Here is a 15,640-nt window from a genome sequence, read left to right on the forward strand (position 1 = left end):
TTGCGAACTTTTGGGCATCCGTGGGCATGTTAGTTTTGTTTGTTTATTAAGAGTAGTTAAAAGCAGCAAACACACATAGAAATGAGTCTATCTTCAAATGTGCAGTTACTTTTCAGGTACTTTTCAGGAACTCGAAAAAAATAGGCTTCATGCAGAAAGTGATAAGAGCTGTCAATAACCGGATAGTGACGAAAATGAACGAAGTCCGACTCGGAAGAATCATCGGTAAACATGGCGGCCAAGGCGCTTCGGCAGCGAACCAGGCGAGGTAGCAGGCAAGATGCAAACAACGTGAACATCCCCCCCGAAGCTCGGCCACCGAAAGAGGAGAAAGGCAGCGATGATAGTAAAATCACAGAGACTCGTCAAGAGTGAGTATGAGCCCGGAGCAGGGACGTTAGACTCCGCCGGTGCTACAAGCTCCATCCCCGGTCTGACTGACAGGTCTGAGCAGGGGCAGCTAGCTAGCTAGCTAGCTACTTTGATACGTTAGGCAAGTTTTGACTCCAACAACACAACACAACGATTGATAGCGTTCACCTAACAACCTACGAGGCTGTGTGTTTACATGAATTTGAACTAAAATGGCTGTTCGGGTGTGTTTCCGCTTTAATAATAACTAGTCGCATCGTTTATGTTTTGATATTTCAACGTAACGTAGCTGAGGTAACTGGTCAGCTTCATTCATTCTCCTACCTGTCACACTGCCAGATTCATGAGAGCTGACCTCAGGTTAGCTGCCACCAGCGGGTCAGCTCCTGCTCAGCACGGACAGAAAGGTTTATTTTAAAGCAGTGATTGATGTTGTTGGTGTGTTGCTAAAGGGAAATGTTGACAGTTTGTAGGGTGACGTGTCATAATTAAACCTAACGTGAGGAGCAATGCCGAGCTGCATCTGAGCCGATTAATACAACTAATCTGATGATGGGTGTGAACAAGAGGAAACACTGCCAGATACAGAGGAGTGCAGGTTATCACTGTTAATATAAACATGAATGAAATGGCTCGAAAACACTCTCCTCGCTCATTATAGTTAAGCAACAAGCACATAGCTGTTCGCATCTGAGAGGGCACCATAATGGATGTTGATAGATAATGGAGAAATATTTTTACACTGATAATGTAGTGTCAAACAGTTGCTACTGTGAATGAAAAAAAACATCGCTTTCCAGAGACAGGAAAAGAAACACAAGGGCTCCATGTAATTAGGGCTTGTCTTTTTCCTTTTGTGAGCTGACATTTGCTTTGTGTCCCACCAGACACTTAATCTTTGTGATTAGGGACATATTAATTCACCAGCTATGAAATGATTACCATAACTGGGGGCCTTATAATTAGTGCCTCTTAAAAAGCAGATGCACTGGAAACATCAAACAGGTAAGTTATATTTAAAACACACTGACAAACACCAGTTAGAAGTCCAGTGCACAATTAGGGAGACTGTTTACAATCTAGGTCATTATGAATATTATTGTGGGGGTATTAAGTCATTTTGCATTGTGTGTATTTTTGTAATAGGTCAATAAGTCGCGGGGGGCAGGTCTGGGCTCCAGAAGGTTCTACTGCATTTAAATGCCTGCTGTCCGCACGTTTCTGTGCAGCTTTGCTCAGCAACATCTCAGACTGCGATGAGACCTTCAACTACTGGGAGCCTGTGAGTACCACTCACTCGTATCAAGAATTCAGAGGTTTAATATGCTGTCATTTGTGACTCTTCAAGGGATTTTCTAATATCTGTGTCTGTAATTTCTGTCTCTTTGTTGTTCAAGCTATTTACTGATTGTCTTTCTTCAGCTGTTCATGTCTGTAACTGCTGTGATGACTGTTTTGACAGATGCACTATCTGCTGTATGGCACAGGGATGCAAACATGGGAATATTCTCCGTTGTACGCCATCAGATCTTACGCTTACTTGTGGTTACATGCTCTTCCTGCTTGTTTGCATGCCCATGTTCTACAGACAAACAAGGTAACTATTCTAAACTTGCTGCCATTTGTTGTTATTGTTGATTTTAAATTACTTCAGCTGACTCAGCATAATTAGCAGTTCTTTTGTGTTCCCCATTTCCTGCTCTGTGAAGAGAGGTCTATATATTTACCTTAAACCGTTTTTTAGTAAAAAATGTAGAGAAACTGATTTGTTAAATGTATTACATGGGCCTCCCTGAAAACACACACAAATTCACATCACACATGTACACACACAGAGATTTATATATCATTATACTGGAACATGTGCGGTCAGTGTCAGGTTTGTGTGATGAATGTGTTGCAGGTGCTGGTGTTCTACTTCGTACGATGTGTCTTGGCGTTCTCCTGCTGTGTCTGCGAACTTTATTTCTACAAGTGAGTTTACATTTCTCTTAAATGCAAGTCAGCACTTTGCCTTACAAATTGTGGGCTGACTCTGAACAGTATAAGATGTGGAGGTTAACCTTTTGGTTTGTTTGTTTGTGTGTCTGACACAGGGCAGTTTGTAAGAAGTTTGGTTTGCATGTGGGCCGTCTGATGCTGGCATTTCTTGTCCTGAGCACGGGAATGTTCTGCTCGTCTGCAGGTTCGTCAGATTCATTCATTTAGTTAATGGATTCGGTCTCTGGCTCTGTTTTGTCTAACTTGTGCTTCCATTCCGGTCCTCTTTGGTATAAAGCATCCAAGTTTACAACAGAGACAGATTTTTCTCCATCTGGCCCTGTCCTCTAAATTTGCCAAACGGCCACACTGAACAAAAATGTGGAGCAAAAGCTCTTGTTAAATTGTGAAGTACATTTTAGTAGGAGCATTTCATACTTGTGATACATTTCCAGGCAGGTTCATTATGTTTCAGCACTCTAGTAATTCTAGTATGAAGGTTGTAAGAGCATTGTATTGTGTTGTATTTCTGTTTGGGTTTCAAGTTTGCAATTTGTATTTTTGGGAATTTATTATCCTTCCCTTTTGTTCTTTTGCCTCAGCTTTCCTGCCTTCCTCTTTCTGTATGTATACGACGCTGGTTGCCATGACGGGGTGGTTTCAGGACTCAACACCGTTAGCCGTGTTGGGTGTGGCTGCCGGTGCCATCGTTGGATGGCCGTTCTCTGTTCTGATTGGGTAGGGGCTGTAAACTAAAATGCCAACCTTTCCCCTCACAAACTTGTTGAAATATGTTCTCTTTTCTAACCAAAGCAGTTCTCTCTTTTAACTGCTTTGGTTTTATTTTCTCTGTAGGGTCCCGATTGCCTTCGACCTCCTGGTGTTAAAGAGGCAGTGGAAAAGTTTCATAATCTGGTCAGCCGTTGCTCTGCTTCTGCTGCTGGTGAGAGTAATTTGCATACTACAGGTCAAAGATGGATGTAGATGAGTTTCAGTGTGGACATAAACCTTTTGTGGTAGAGTTAATGATTAACGCAGAGATGAGATATTACATGAATTATATAATAATATATTTTAATTTGATAAAGCTAAATGTAAATGTTTACCATCACTTTCCCTTGTGTTTATCCTATGTGTCTGTCTCAGGTACCCCTGGTGGCTGTGGACTCTTTCTTTTATGGAAAGCTGGTCATTGCCCCACTCAATATTCTACTGTATAATGTCTTCACACCACATGGACCTGATCTGTACGGTAATATACAGGAGCACACCCTCCATTAAATATATCATGTTGGCAATATATTAGTCATAAAAAGAGAAAGCTGATGTCATGGTGCTCATTCAACTCAGGTTCACATGCTCCCTTGATTTATTTTAGAGAATTTGAGCTATAATATGTCCTGTAGCTCTTTGTATAATTTTTTTTTTTTGGGGGGGCACTCTCTACACTAGGCTACCTTGTTCATAACAGCAACTGCAGAACAAAGCTGCACTGCTTTTATTTGACTCTAGAGGGCATAGCATCATCAACACTAAAATGTGCCAATAGGTTTGTGTTCCTCTCCAAGTAAGTTGGCAGAAATACTTCAATGAGTTATTAATTCACAGACTGTAACACAATCTGTATAGGACCTTCTGGCTTTTGTCTTCACCATCAATACTCGGTGTTTTATCTTGTACAGCAAATTCTTTGACAGTCCTGTCTGTGGATTTTCCCTCTAAGTAAATCTTGCAATAACTATACAGTTTATTGTGATAGTGTGTATGTGAGCTGTAACATTGTGCATGTCTTGTGTTGTTTAATTTTCAGGCACAGAGCCGTGGCATTTCTACTTTGTAAATGGGATCCTGAACTTCAATCTGGTGTTTGCTCTGGCACTGTTTTCTCTGCCACTCACCACTCTCATGGAGACACTGTTACACAGGTTCAATGGTGAGGACTGGGTGTGTTTTCATTATTCAGGCACACTCAAAATTTAAGTGTTGTCATTAAATCCGTTTTTTTGCGGCGGGGGCAAAACAATTTGTGAAGTGGTATATAAACATAACAAAAACAAGAAATGAATCTAATCTAACACGTGTAAATAATTTATCTTTGCTGAGATGTTAATTTTCAGAGCAGCTCCTCTTGCTCCTCTTTGATTACATGTGCTTGTGCACACGTGTGTTTTCTGCAGTGCAGAACCTGGGCCGTCCATACTGGCTGACTCTGTCTCCCATGTATCTGTGGATGTTGGTTTTCTTCACCAGACCTCATAAAGAAGAACGTTTCCTCTTTCCCATCTACCCTCTCATCTGCCTCAGCGGGGCAGTAGCCCTCTCTTCTCTACAGGTGTGGTTTGAAAAATAGTAGTCTGTGTTAGTTGGCTTCATTTGTTGTAGGTGCCTTTTAGTCCTGGATGTGGATGTAAAATTTTACAGATTCATTTTATTTATTTATTTTTTGCAGAAATGCTACCACTTCCTGTTCCAGCGATACCGACTGGAGCACTACACGGTCTCCTCCAACTGGTTGGCTCTCAGCGCAGTCGTGGTCTTCACAGTGTTGTCACTTTCTCGCTCTGTCGCCCTCTTTAGAGGTACATGTGCACACAAACTCTGCTCTCCCAAGCAACGGTGTTGGGCAACAAAACCAACAGTTCAAAATAGATGAAATTATATTTTTTTTTCTCTGTCTACAGGCTACCACGCCCCTCTGGACCTGTACCCAGAGTTCCACCGCATCGCCAAGGATCCGACTCTTCACTCCGTCCCTGAAGGCAGACCTGTCAGTGTGTGTGTGGGCAAAGAGTGGTACCGCTTCCCGAGCAGCTTCCTACTGCCGCACAAGTCAGTATCCAGGAAATTATGTTATCTGTGCAGGACGCTGAAGTAGCACACGTCTCATGCCAGATACACATGTATACTAAAATTAGAGTGAGTGGGGACTGTGTGTCTGTGTCGTTTTCTGATAGTTTCTATTTCTAATCTCCAGCTGGCAACTGCATTTCATTCAGTCTGAGTTTAAAGGGCAGCTGCCTCAGCCCTATGCCTCTGGTCCTCTGGCCACACAGATGATCCCAGCTAATATGAATGACCAGAACCTGGAGGAACCAACCAGATATGTAAGTCACTCAGACGTGTGTATTTTTGCTGACACACAGATACTGAAGTTCAATAGCATTTGCATTCAATTGTGAAATTTCTGTCTTGTGCAGGTGGATTTACGGCTGTGCCACTACTTAGTAGACCTGGACACAGATGAAGAGGCTCCACTTGAGCCGCGTTATGCAGCCAACAAAGAAGAGTGGAACGTCATTGCATATAAGCCTTTTCTTCAAGCATCAAGGTATTTTCCCAAATGCAAGATTTACACAGAAACAGAGAAAAAAAAATCTTTAAATTAAAAAATAAGCTTAATCTATTGTATCTTTAAAAAAGAGTAAAGATAAAGCCCAGAATGAAAAACTGGAAAAGAAATGTCCTCTAGACACTTCAGAGATCTTCAGCAAAATGCAAATATAAAACTAATAAGTCAGTCTTTTTCATTTTTTAATAAAACCCTATTTTCTCTCAGGTCATCCACTCTCTTCAGAGCGTTCTACATTCCATTCATATCAGACCATCACACTACCTACAGGCGCTACGTCATCTTGAAACCGCGGCGACAAAAGCAGCCTCGTAAGCGTACCCACGGCTGACCTTTGAACCTCAGCCTGGCCCAAAAAAACCTATAAAATCCTGACAACAGAAATCAGTCACTTCCCCTCAACACAGCTGGTATTTTTGTGTGATTGTTGGACATGTGTGCATGCATGTGTTTTGAAGTATATGTCTCATGAAACATCTGAAGATATCAGACCCTTTAAGGACATTATGTCTGCTTATGTGTGTGTGTGTGTGTGTGTGTGTGTGTGTGTGTGTGTGAGTGAGTGAGTGAGTGAGTGAGTGAGTGAGTGAAAAGAAAATGGTATGTGTGCTTGGCAGGAATCAGCTGGACATTTTATCTGTGTGTGTGTGTGTGTGTGTGTGTGTGTGTAACTGAATGTATTACAGTGGATGCACACTACAAGATTTTACATGTATTTAGTGCAGGACAGGCTATTACACACAAATATGTGGGATTTTTTTTTCATACTTTGCTTGAAAATGTGGCCTGAAAGATTTTTTTCTGAATAACTAATCTAAGAAATCTTGTAGTGTTTGCTCGTCTGCACTTGAACAGTATCTTAGTGTGTGCTCTGTTGGGAGTGAGTGATGATGAATGAAGGTGAGGGTGGGTCATTAATTTAAGCTGGAATCTTAATAAAAGATGATTGACTGTGAACACTATCCTTTTTTTTAATGGGTAAAATCACTGCACCACCAGGCTGACAGATTCAGTTTTAATTTCATTTTATTTGAAGATGTAACAAACATACAAACCACTCTCACTTACAGGAGAGATGTCAAGGCATTATACATTCTTCTTCATTACACATATACACAATAAATAATAATAATGATGATACTATATTTTATCATTCTCTTCGATATCATGCCATTGCTGTGGTCAGGCTGCAGGCACTCAAGCTGAATTCACTGTACCAGCCACCTTTCCTCCCACTAACATTGTATTTAACTGTCTTTGATTTACTCAAAAGGCAAAAAGACCACAAATAAATGAGGGAACAAGTGTACCATGTCAAAACAGACTTTCTGTACATAAAAATAATCTATATTTGTGTACATATATATATATTAGTTGTCTTTGCTCCCTCAAGCAGTTTTGGTTTATTGTGTCTCATTCTGTTTGAGGTAGCCTGTTTATATCAGGTAAACTAGGCTATGATTAAAACAGTATTTTCAGACACAGCAAACATAATGGTCCAAGACCTCCATAGTTACACTACCAAGCAAGGGCAGCATGACAAGGCCATGCAAACAGGCTGCTACACACACGCACACAGTGTCAAAGTTTGTTATAATCAGTCAGAGAGAGAGTAAGCTTGTTACTACATGTTTTATCTTGACCTGAGCACTGATGATGCTCTGTGGGCTTATTTACTGATCTCTTCTCCCCAAGACTGAACTGCCTCTGAAGGCCCCCCAGGTTTCCTGTGTGAGCATTTGTTTGTGGTAATTTATCTAAATGGAAAAAAGCACATCAGTAGGCTGACTGGGGCCTGTAAAGAGGGCTTGTGTTAAAAGAGTGTACTGTACTGATTCAGAATAGCACTTTACTCACAATGCAACTCGACTGTAACAAGGAGTGTGCTACAGAGGTCTGATTTCTAACTCCACAACCTCAGATTAAAAAAAAAAAAAAAATCCAACTCATAGCCCCAAAACTGACTCAAAAGATGTCACTTGTGGCAATTTAACAAATTTTGCAGTTTCTTCTGGAAATGTTTTTCACATGCAGTAGAACTTCCCAAGACCTGTAAACAGACTTTGTGTAAAGTGTTTAATGTTTAATATATATTCTCAAGACTCCTTTAAAGTGTCTGATCACCCAAACTGCAAAAAAAAAAAAAACTTTTTTAGTTGCCCATAGTGGTGAAGTATCTAGACGCTGATTGTTTTGTTTTTATTTGTGGTGGCTTTGAGATGTTTGTCTTTGAGATTTCCTCTGCCACCCCAATATAATAAAGGTGAATAGATTGTTGGTGCTCATGGAAATAACAGTTATTATGGACTGGACTCTTTCATTTCAAAAGATACAGAGCTTAAATATTACCACAAACTAAATACCACAGTTGTGGGCCCAGCTACAAAATATAATTTGAACTTGTCCTGACCTGATGTTCATCCCCTAAAAGATTTCAGAAACGTACCATACAAACAATTAGAACCACAAACATGCAGTTTTTTTTGCCACTCTCTGGTCCCCGTCCACAATCACACATACACAGCTGTACACACACAATAAAGGATCAGTAGTTTTCCCTGTTGATCCAATCTTGTTCATTGAAGTATCTCTTTCCACCGTCAAGATTCAGGCCATTTCTGTAGGAGTCCAGATTTGCTTGGTAGGATTTTCGGTTTCCGTAGGTTCCAAGGCTGGTTTGGTAAGTGTCTTCCTTGCCGTTGCTGATGTATGTCTGATAGAGGTCGGCCTTTGCTGTGTAACCCCCAGGCCTCAGTTTGGGTTCATAGAGGTCACTCCCTCCTCTGATGCTGACATCGTACAATCCATGGTCCCCATACACGCTGCTGCCATAATGCTCGCTCTTTGTTGTACGACGACCTAGACTCCTGTCATAAAGCTCTCTGTGCCCAGTGCGACCCAGACTGCTGTCATTCAGGTCCCTCTTTCCTGAGCGGCCCAAGCTGGTGTCGTAGAAGTCGCGGGTGCCACGACGTCCAAGGCTGAGGTCATTGATGTCAAAGTTGAGGAAGCAGCTCTCTGTGCTGGCAAGAGTCACAAAGCCGCTCTCTGTGTCCCGACCCCCCAGGTTGTCGTAGTCACCTGTCGGTGTGTCAGGGGAGGAGCATAAAAAGGAAGTGTTTTTGGTCTGTGGGCGAGTTGAAACCAGGTCATCGTCCTTCTGGGAGCGAATGACGTTGTAGACGTCTGTTGGAGCTGGGCTGGGGCAGAGGCCCGGGTCTGTCTGGCATACCTCTGATTTCTGCTGTTTTCTCCTTCTGTGGCACACACAGAGAAGCATAAATAAGAAAAGAGCTCAAATATTAACCAGAATAAAACCTGAACCAGACTGTTTATAAGGTGTGGAGGATGCACCCAAAACACTTTTCCTGAAGTGAATACCAAATTGGTGAGGTTCATGATCTGAAACTGATTTTGAAAATTACAGTACCCAGCTGTCTGCAATTCTGTAGCATTTTTAAAATGCAAAACTATACATTTGAAACATTATACAAAAAGGTTTTAGTGGGATAAAATGAGCTTGGACCTGATTCCTCACTCCTGAGAAGATCTGTTTGGTGATGAACATATTAATATTTGCAGTACAGTAGAGCAAAGCTCACTGCAGGTATTGTTTCAAATTGTGATTGTTGGAAATCTTTATCTTCAGGTGAAGTAAAACATTTATTTGTCCTTAGTATTTAGAATTTTGCCTTCGTTTTTGGATCCTCACCGTCTGACAAGCAGTTTGAAGCAGCAGACTCCAATCACTGTCAGCAGCAGCAGTATCAGGGGAATGGTGGGAATTATGATGTAAACCAAATTCAGAGCTAAAAGAAAGACACAGACAACAGAGATGCAGATTTAGTGACCGTGATGCTGGGGTTTGGGTATGGCAGCATCAGAACAGTGAGTGTATTCTCTTCTCTACAGAAAATTATGTAAGGTTTATCAATACGAGTCTTGGGTCAGTCAACCTGTATTTCTGTTCTGGTTGTGGTCATTCGGATCCCACGGCCGCGCAGATGAAGGGAAGACATCTGTAATGAAAGGCATCTTTGACCGTCAGACTGTCTCACTCTATATTGAGCAGTCACTCTCCAAGTATTACGAATCTCTGCTAACTGGTGCACTATGTCATTATTTGGACAATCATACTGAGCATGTTTTACCTGTTTGCGTGGAGTTGGGAGAAGGGGAAGGGTCCAGTGGCTTCTCTGAGAAGAAAATAAGTCACAGTCAACAATGTTCAAGCTTTTTCAAAGTAACAGAATATTGAATTAGCGTGCGGCAGTACCTGCAGTGTATTTACAGATGAAGTTGTTCTTGGTGTTGCAGTTGTCATCGTTCCACTGGAACATGTAGAGCCCCCCCAGACCCGGGGGAGCAGATGGTTGGTGATACATTACCACACATACCTCATACCCGCATGATGGCTCATCCCAGTGCCAGTTCCTACCACAATCACACACACAAAGCACATGAAAAGAATCACTTTTTCAAAGCTGCCTCAATGGAAATCTTTACAAAATGTACATTACCAAATAAAATTTTTAAAAAAATGAAGAAAATAAAGAAACAGATTTTTTTTAAAAGTTGCAGTTGGATGCTGGTTATCAGACTTCAGTATTTCTTTTGTTACTGTCCGAATAGTATCTGTAGCACAGAGTATAGAAAGTTGTCAAGTACTGACTGCTGGCTTTGAATGTCTATTTGGATTTTGTATTTAGCTATTCTTTCATCCTAATTTAAGCTGACTCGGGCTGTTTTATGTAGGCACAGTTCTTGTACAGATGCTTGTGTTTAGACAACATTAGAGGTAGCCTGATAAATCGGCCCGGCTGAAATATCGGCTTGTTGCAGAAACATATTAGCACTAGTATCTAATAATTTCACACATGGGGCCTTCATGGGCCCACACAAATTAGGAAACATCTTTCTTCAACACTACAGTCAGCTTTGAACCTACAATCAGGTTCAAAATGAACCAGCTTAAGGAAATTTGACATTTCACATTATTGCTCTAAAATTTTTCAAAATTAAAGGGGTCACAAATTAGTTTTTGACCCCTTTAGTTTTATTTATTTATTTATTTATTTATTTGACCCTCTAGACCCACCTAAAGGTAGACTTGCTGCCATCCAGCCAGTAGTACTGTGAGGAACAGTCTGAGCTGCTGTCCTCATCTCCATGGTTACGACGGAGACCAATCCAGAAGTCTCCATCAGTCGGGCGGAGCTCTGTGATGAGCTGCTCTATGATCTTCTGCTCAGACGCAGACTCCACGCTCAGTAGCTGCCCTCCATCCCGTTTGCAGGCGACCTCTGCCTCTGCGAAGTTCAGCCTTCGCCGGAGCTCGGAGAAATAGGCCAGCTTGTAACACGGTCTCCCTTTTCCTGCCTTGCACACACGTTGACCTGCATACATACACTTTCACCTCATTACATGTGCCAGATGTGCACTGCATTTTCATGAGCATGGGCTAAATAGTCTCTGTTAGACTCTTTTTCACCCACTACTACAGACAGAATTAGTTGTGGAAGTTTTAATAACACTGCATTTTTAGGGGGAAGGTGTTACCTACCTCTGGCCTCAAATATATCCGCTTCAAGAGCCAAACATCCAGTGTAGAGTCAGAAAGGAAACCAAAGATAGATCCACAAGTGAATCAAGAGTTCATGTTTTTATGCTGTGTTGTGTTTTTTGTGCATAGGCTTACCTGTAATGAGGCTTGTGGCTGCAGATGGATCAAAAAATAAAAGCAGAAAGTAACAGAAGATTGTTAGCAGATCCATGTTTGTCAGTTGTAGTCACCAGTTCACCACCACCTCTTGTCTTTGAGTTTAGTCTTTTTCATGCCGCTGTCTGTTCATCTGGTCGTCAGTGGAACTCAGGTGAAACCAGATGGACTCTACACGAAGCTCAAGAGCTGAGCTGTAGCTGCAGGTGTGAGAAAATGCTGCAAAAAAAAAGGATGAAATTCGAAGAGGAGGCTATGCAAGTGCTAAAGAGGCAGGTCTCCTGTTCAGTCTGCTGTAAGAGAAGGTGTGTGAGACAGGAGGAAGAGCAGGAAGAGGAGGAGAAAAGACTGCGTGTTTGGGAGGGGGCTGTAATCTGTTAAGAGCAGTCTTAATGATTGGGAGAAGAAGCTGCATCGATCGCAAGACATCTAATCATGCAAGTGCTTCTCATCGTAAACGCTGACAAGAGGCAGATTTCACTCCTTCCTATATTACTTAAGCTTTGGGTATTACCATTACAAAAGTGTTACATGAAAATGATTTCCTCTAACTCGATCAGGGATGTTTTAAAATGTCTCTCTCAGGTCCATCTTGCAGCATTTTTACCTTATTGTGTTTCAGTACAAAGCAAGACAGATTGCCAACACAGCTCACATCTGCAAGAGTACAACAAGTATAATTTTTCTTTCCTTTATTATTAAAGCCCCTGAAAACTCAATTTCAAATCTTAAATATTTACCTGCAACAAAAAGATCATTTAAACAATTGAAATTGAATTTATTATCCTAAATGGATGTAACTCAAAAACTGAGGCTGCTCTGCTTCATCAGGTCCATGTGGGTGTGGTTTAATCAGGTTTGATTGACAGTTGCCTTGCAACACAAGCAAGCATCCTTATAACTGTCATGACATCACCTTTTACCAATCAAGCCATGCCCACTTCAAACTAGGCAAAAGAGCACAGATGCAAACAGAGAAAACTTGTTGCATCTTCAACTCACGATAATAGACTGATGGATAAAAATGATCTCAGGGCCTTTAAAGGTCTATGGTTCAGAATTTAAGTTGCAAAATTGTATAGACAATGGATAAATATGTAATTTTGACTGCAAAAAATGTGCATCTCTGTGGTGCACACGATAACCATATAACATCCCTGTGTACAGTTTATTTACAGTTTACATTATTTTATTTTAATTAAAAACATATATTTTTATTTTTAAAAGATTTTAAAATTAAAGGAATAGTTAGCTCGACATTTTGGGAAATACACTTATTCACTGTTTAGAGTCAGATCAAAACCACTCTCTGTCTGTGCACTAAATATGAGTCCAGAGTTAGCAAGTTAGGTTACCATAAAGAGTGGGAACAGGAGAAAACAGCTGAAGTTAGCTAGCCACCTCTAAAGCTCACAGCTACCATGTTAAATATATTTCTTACTAAACAAACTGATTAAACAAAGATTTTGATTTATTACCACTGGAAGAGGCAGACTGGCTTTTTCTAGTCTTTGTGCTAAACTAAACCAACTGTTTACTGTACAATCATTAGTGGAGTCATTCTTCCAATCTAACGCTCCGTAAGAGGGTGAATAAGCATATTTCCCCAAATTTTTCCTTTAAGATTGGTGAATAAGAATAAGAAGAATAGAAATACGCTTTGTTGACAAGTTTAATTTAATTTAACAAACTCAGCTTGGACACGTCGCATTATTTAGATGAAATTTGACCTTACGGTTGCCTGACGAGGGAGAGCTCCTCGGCCATCTAAAATTTCATATTCAAGCATCAGCATCAGCAGAAACCATGGTTGCATGTGAGCGGGACCTGCTTTTCTGAGCACAAATGGCGGAAAAGTGTATGTGTGCAGTTCTTAATGGTAGTAATTTCTAAAATGGCCCATAAGGGTGATTTAGGGCTTGCAGAGAGACAGATCAGCCAGAGTTTAAACAGTAGGATGCTTCATCAGGAATATGCTGTGTGTGCTAGCGGTGAATTGGGAGTGAGGGAGGGGGGAGAGACAGGCTGCCGTGAATATACTGTCCTCATGCATGCTGCTCTATCCAGACGCTGCTAATCCGTTTAGGTGTAGATTGATTTCAGTCAAAGGGTTTCAGTTTTGTTTAAATTGAAGGTGGGGTACGGGACATTGGCATAATCAGTTGATACTCTGAACAATAAAATACAGAGAGGCTCCCTAGTCCTCCAGGGGGATTCAATAAGGAATGGTCCTCGTTTTAAATTTCCTCCCTGTTTACAGCATCTGAGACCAGGAGAGGGTTTCATTCAATTATGCCTCTCGCATTCATCCCTCCTCTCACATAGTCTGTCTTCTTCTGTCTCTGCCTCCCTTCCTCATCCCACTAAACCTCCTCCCTCTCTCCCAATTAGTTAAACGGAAACCAGATGAATGCTCCCATGGGAGCCAGTACATCACTGACCCAACGCACCACCACGCACACATGCAGACACACCCTCACACACACGGTTCACCGTGTCAGAGAAACCTAGCATTGATGTTGAAAATTGACCACTGTTCTGTGATGTAGGATATTATTTAAGCAATACGAATTGGTAAAGAGAATTGCTAAATGTGAATTTTCACCAAGGCAAAGCCTGACAGCATAATGGTCAACAGATCATAGTTATACAGTAAAATAACATGATCTAAAGCCAGAAACTGGCTTTGACCTCAAGAAATCATTTGTAATGCAATGGCCTTGTTTGTCTGCGGGCTGTAAAAATGGGGCAATGAATGACAAATTCAGTTCATTTCCATCTCAAAGCCAGAAAGAGAAGGGAAAAACTTAATTATGCAGCAAACAAATAACTTAACTTTCCACTAAATCCAATGTAGATGGCCTGAGTTGGCATGCTGCCAGACTGAGTGTCCGCATTGCGTACGCCGGCACGGAGCTGGAAATGGGCCCTGAGTCACTGACCTGAGGGGGAGCTGAATGGCTCTATCAGCAGAGCAGAGCATCTATAAAAGAGTTTTGATGAAACCTTTTAAGTGCTGTAGTAATTCTTTTAGTCATTGCTTTTTTATACAGGTTCGAAAAGGCCTGAGAGAAGGAAATTGTTTAATAGCCTGTGATTGTGAATGCATAAACAGTGTGTCATGTAAATTATGACAACAACATTTTCTGCATCAAATTATTTTGAAAGTAAATCGTCTTTGTTTAACTCCTGCATAGAGACAATGTGCAATTTGCAACTCACAAAATACTGCACACTACAAAAAATACTGTAACATCTTATCCATTTAATTAACAAACATTATGAATATACACTCAATTAACATTTCATTCCTCTTACAGTCAGAGTTATGTTAGAATATCTTTAACTTGTGTACATGACAAAGCCAGCAGTGGAGCAGTTTCAGCAAGGGGGACGCCACGCTGCATTGCACTCACCTATCAGGACTGAAGCCGTACTGCTACAGTAAGCCCTTCTGCTGTATTGGAGATTTTCTAATTGACTCTTCTCCTCACTCGTGCCAGTTTCTGAGAGAATAATGATGTGGGTGGTTGTTATTTACTGGAGCTGGTTTGTTTGTTTGTTTATTTCATCAAGTTGTGACCTGTGACCTTAAATCCAGCACAAAGCGGTTGGTCCAAGATAGATAGATAGATATTGCATTATCACCATTCACTGGTACCTACAATGCATACAGTGATATAGTAAAGTTTTCAGAAAATTATTGAAAAACTGTTTGTTGGTAAAACACAGACACAGAAATGTCTGTTTTGGCTATTCCATTTTTTAACCTTTACAAATAAAGGTAAATTATCACAATGATACAAAACATAAAGGACTTTTGCTGATTGTCTTGCAGAACTAGTCACAATGGCGAAACAGTCAGCAGCAGTGTCAAATGAACATCTCCCACTATATAAATGGTAGAAAGATTAGAGCCCAATTCAGGGTATGTGAACCATTTGGAATTGCTTCTCTTAAAAAAAAAAAAAAAAGGCCCAGGTTAATACTGATTTATTAACTTCTTTACATACTGGTTGACCACTGAAAATGGAACTGCTGAATAAACAATGAATAAATGTACGTGCAGACAAGTACAGAACAGAACAGCATAGCTGATAATTTGCATGACTATAATTGTCCCTTTTGAGAATGGGTGATGCCGAGGGGTTTTAAAATTGTGATGCCTTTTTGTGAACGTGTACGTGTGTTTGTATGTTTTTGATGTTATATTTTCTGGG

The 15,640-nt window shown here is 40.9% G+C and overlaps 2 protein-coding genes across 2 annotated transcripts; one reads left to right on the top strand and one right to left on the bottom strand.

Moving 5' to 3' along the window:
• Positions 1 to 225: 225 nt before the first annotated feature.
• Positions 226 to 6,240, top strand: alg9 (ALG9 alpha-1,2-mannosyltransferase). Its single transcript, XM_041051344.1, has 15 exons — positions 226 to 371; positions 1,519 to 1,654; positions 1,835 to 1,969; positions 2,276 to 2,346; positions 2,469 to 2,557; positions 2,955 to 3,090; positions 3,208 to 3,295; positions 3,499 to 3,604; positions 4,163 to 4,285; positions 4,530 to 4,684; positions 4,802 to 4,931; positions 5,034 to 5,181; positions 5,327 to 5,456; positions 5,550 to 5,680; positions 5,909 to 6,240. The coding sequence occupies exons 1-15, from the start codon at positions 232 to 234 to the stop codon at positions 6,030 to 6,032; spliced, it is 1,842 nt and encodes a 613-aa protein (XP_040907278.1). The 5' UTR covers positions 226 to 231; the 3' UTR covers positions 6,033 to 6,240.
• A 1,639-nt stretch (positions 6,241 to 7,879) lies between these two features.
• Positions 7,880 to 11,497, bottom strand: layna (layilin a). Its single transcript, XM_041051343.1, has 8 exons — positions 11,400 to 11,497; positions 11,265 to 11,285; positions 10,800 to 11,097; positions 9,978 to 10,135; positions 9,853 to 9,897; positions 9,658 to 9,720; positions 9,414 to 9,510; positions 7,880 to 8,958 (listed from the first exon to the last, which is right to left on the bottom strand). Exons 1-8 carry the CDS (start codon positions 11,473 to 11,475, stop codon positions 8,247 to 8,249), a joined length of 1,470 nt encoding a protein of 489 aa, XP_040907277.1. The 5' UTR covers positions 11,476 to 11,497; the 3' UTR covers positions 7,880 to 8,246.
• Positions 11,498 to 15,640: the final 4,143 nt, after the last annotated feature.

Source organism: Toxotes jaculatrix, chromosome 12, assembly GCF_017976425.1.
Source record: "Toxotes jaculatrix isolate fToxJac2 chromosome 12, fToxJac2.pri, whole genome shotgun sequence".
In the NCBI taxonomy this organism is placed as follows: domain Eukaryota; kingdom Metazoa; phylum Chordata; class Actinopteri; family Toxotidae; genus Toxotes; species Toxotes jaculatrix.

Coding starts and splice junctions, on each gene's coding strand:
- alg9 (XM_041051344.1), top strand. CDS start 232: ATGGCGGCCAAGGCGCTTCGGCAGCGAACCAGGCGAGGTAGCAGGCAA. Junction 1,970..2,275: donor ATGTTCTACAGACAAACAAG/GTAACTATTCTA, acceptor AATGTGTTGCAG/GTGCTGGTGTTCTACTTCGT. Junction 5,182..5,326: donor AGCTTCCTACTGCCGCACAA/GTCAGTATCCAG, acceptor TCTAATCTCCAG/CTGGCAACTGCATTTCATTC.
- layna (XM_041051343.1), bottom strand. CDS start 11,475: ATGGATCTGCTAACAATCTTCTGTTACTTTCTGCTTTTATTTTTTGAT. Junction 11,286..11,399: donor AGCCACAAGCCTCATTACAG/GTAAGCCTATGC, acceptor TGGCTCTTGAAG/CGGATATATTTGAGGCCAGA. Junction 9,511..9,657: donor CAACCAGAACAGAAATACAG/GTTGACTGACCC, acceptor TCTTTCTTTTAG/CTCTGAATTTGGTTTACATC.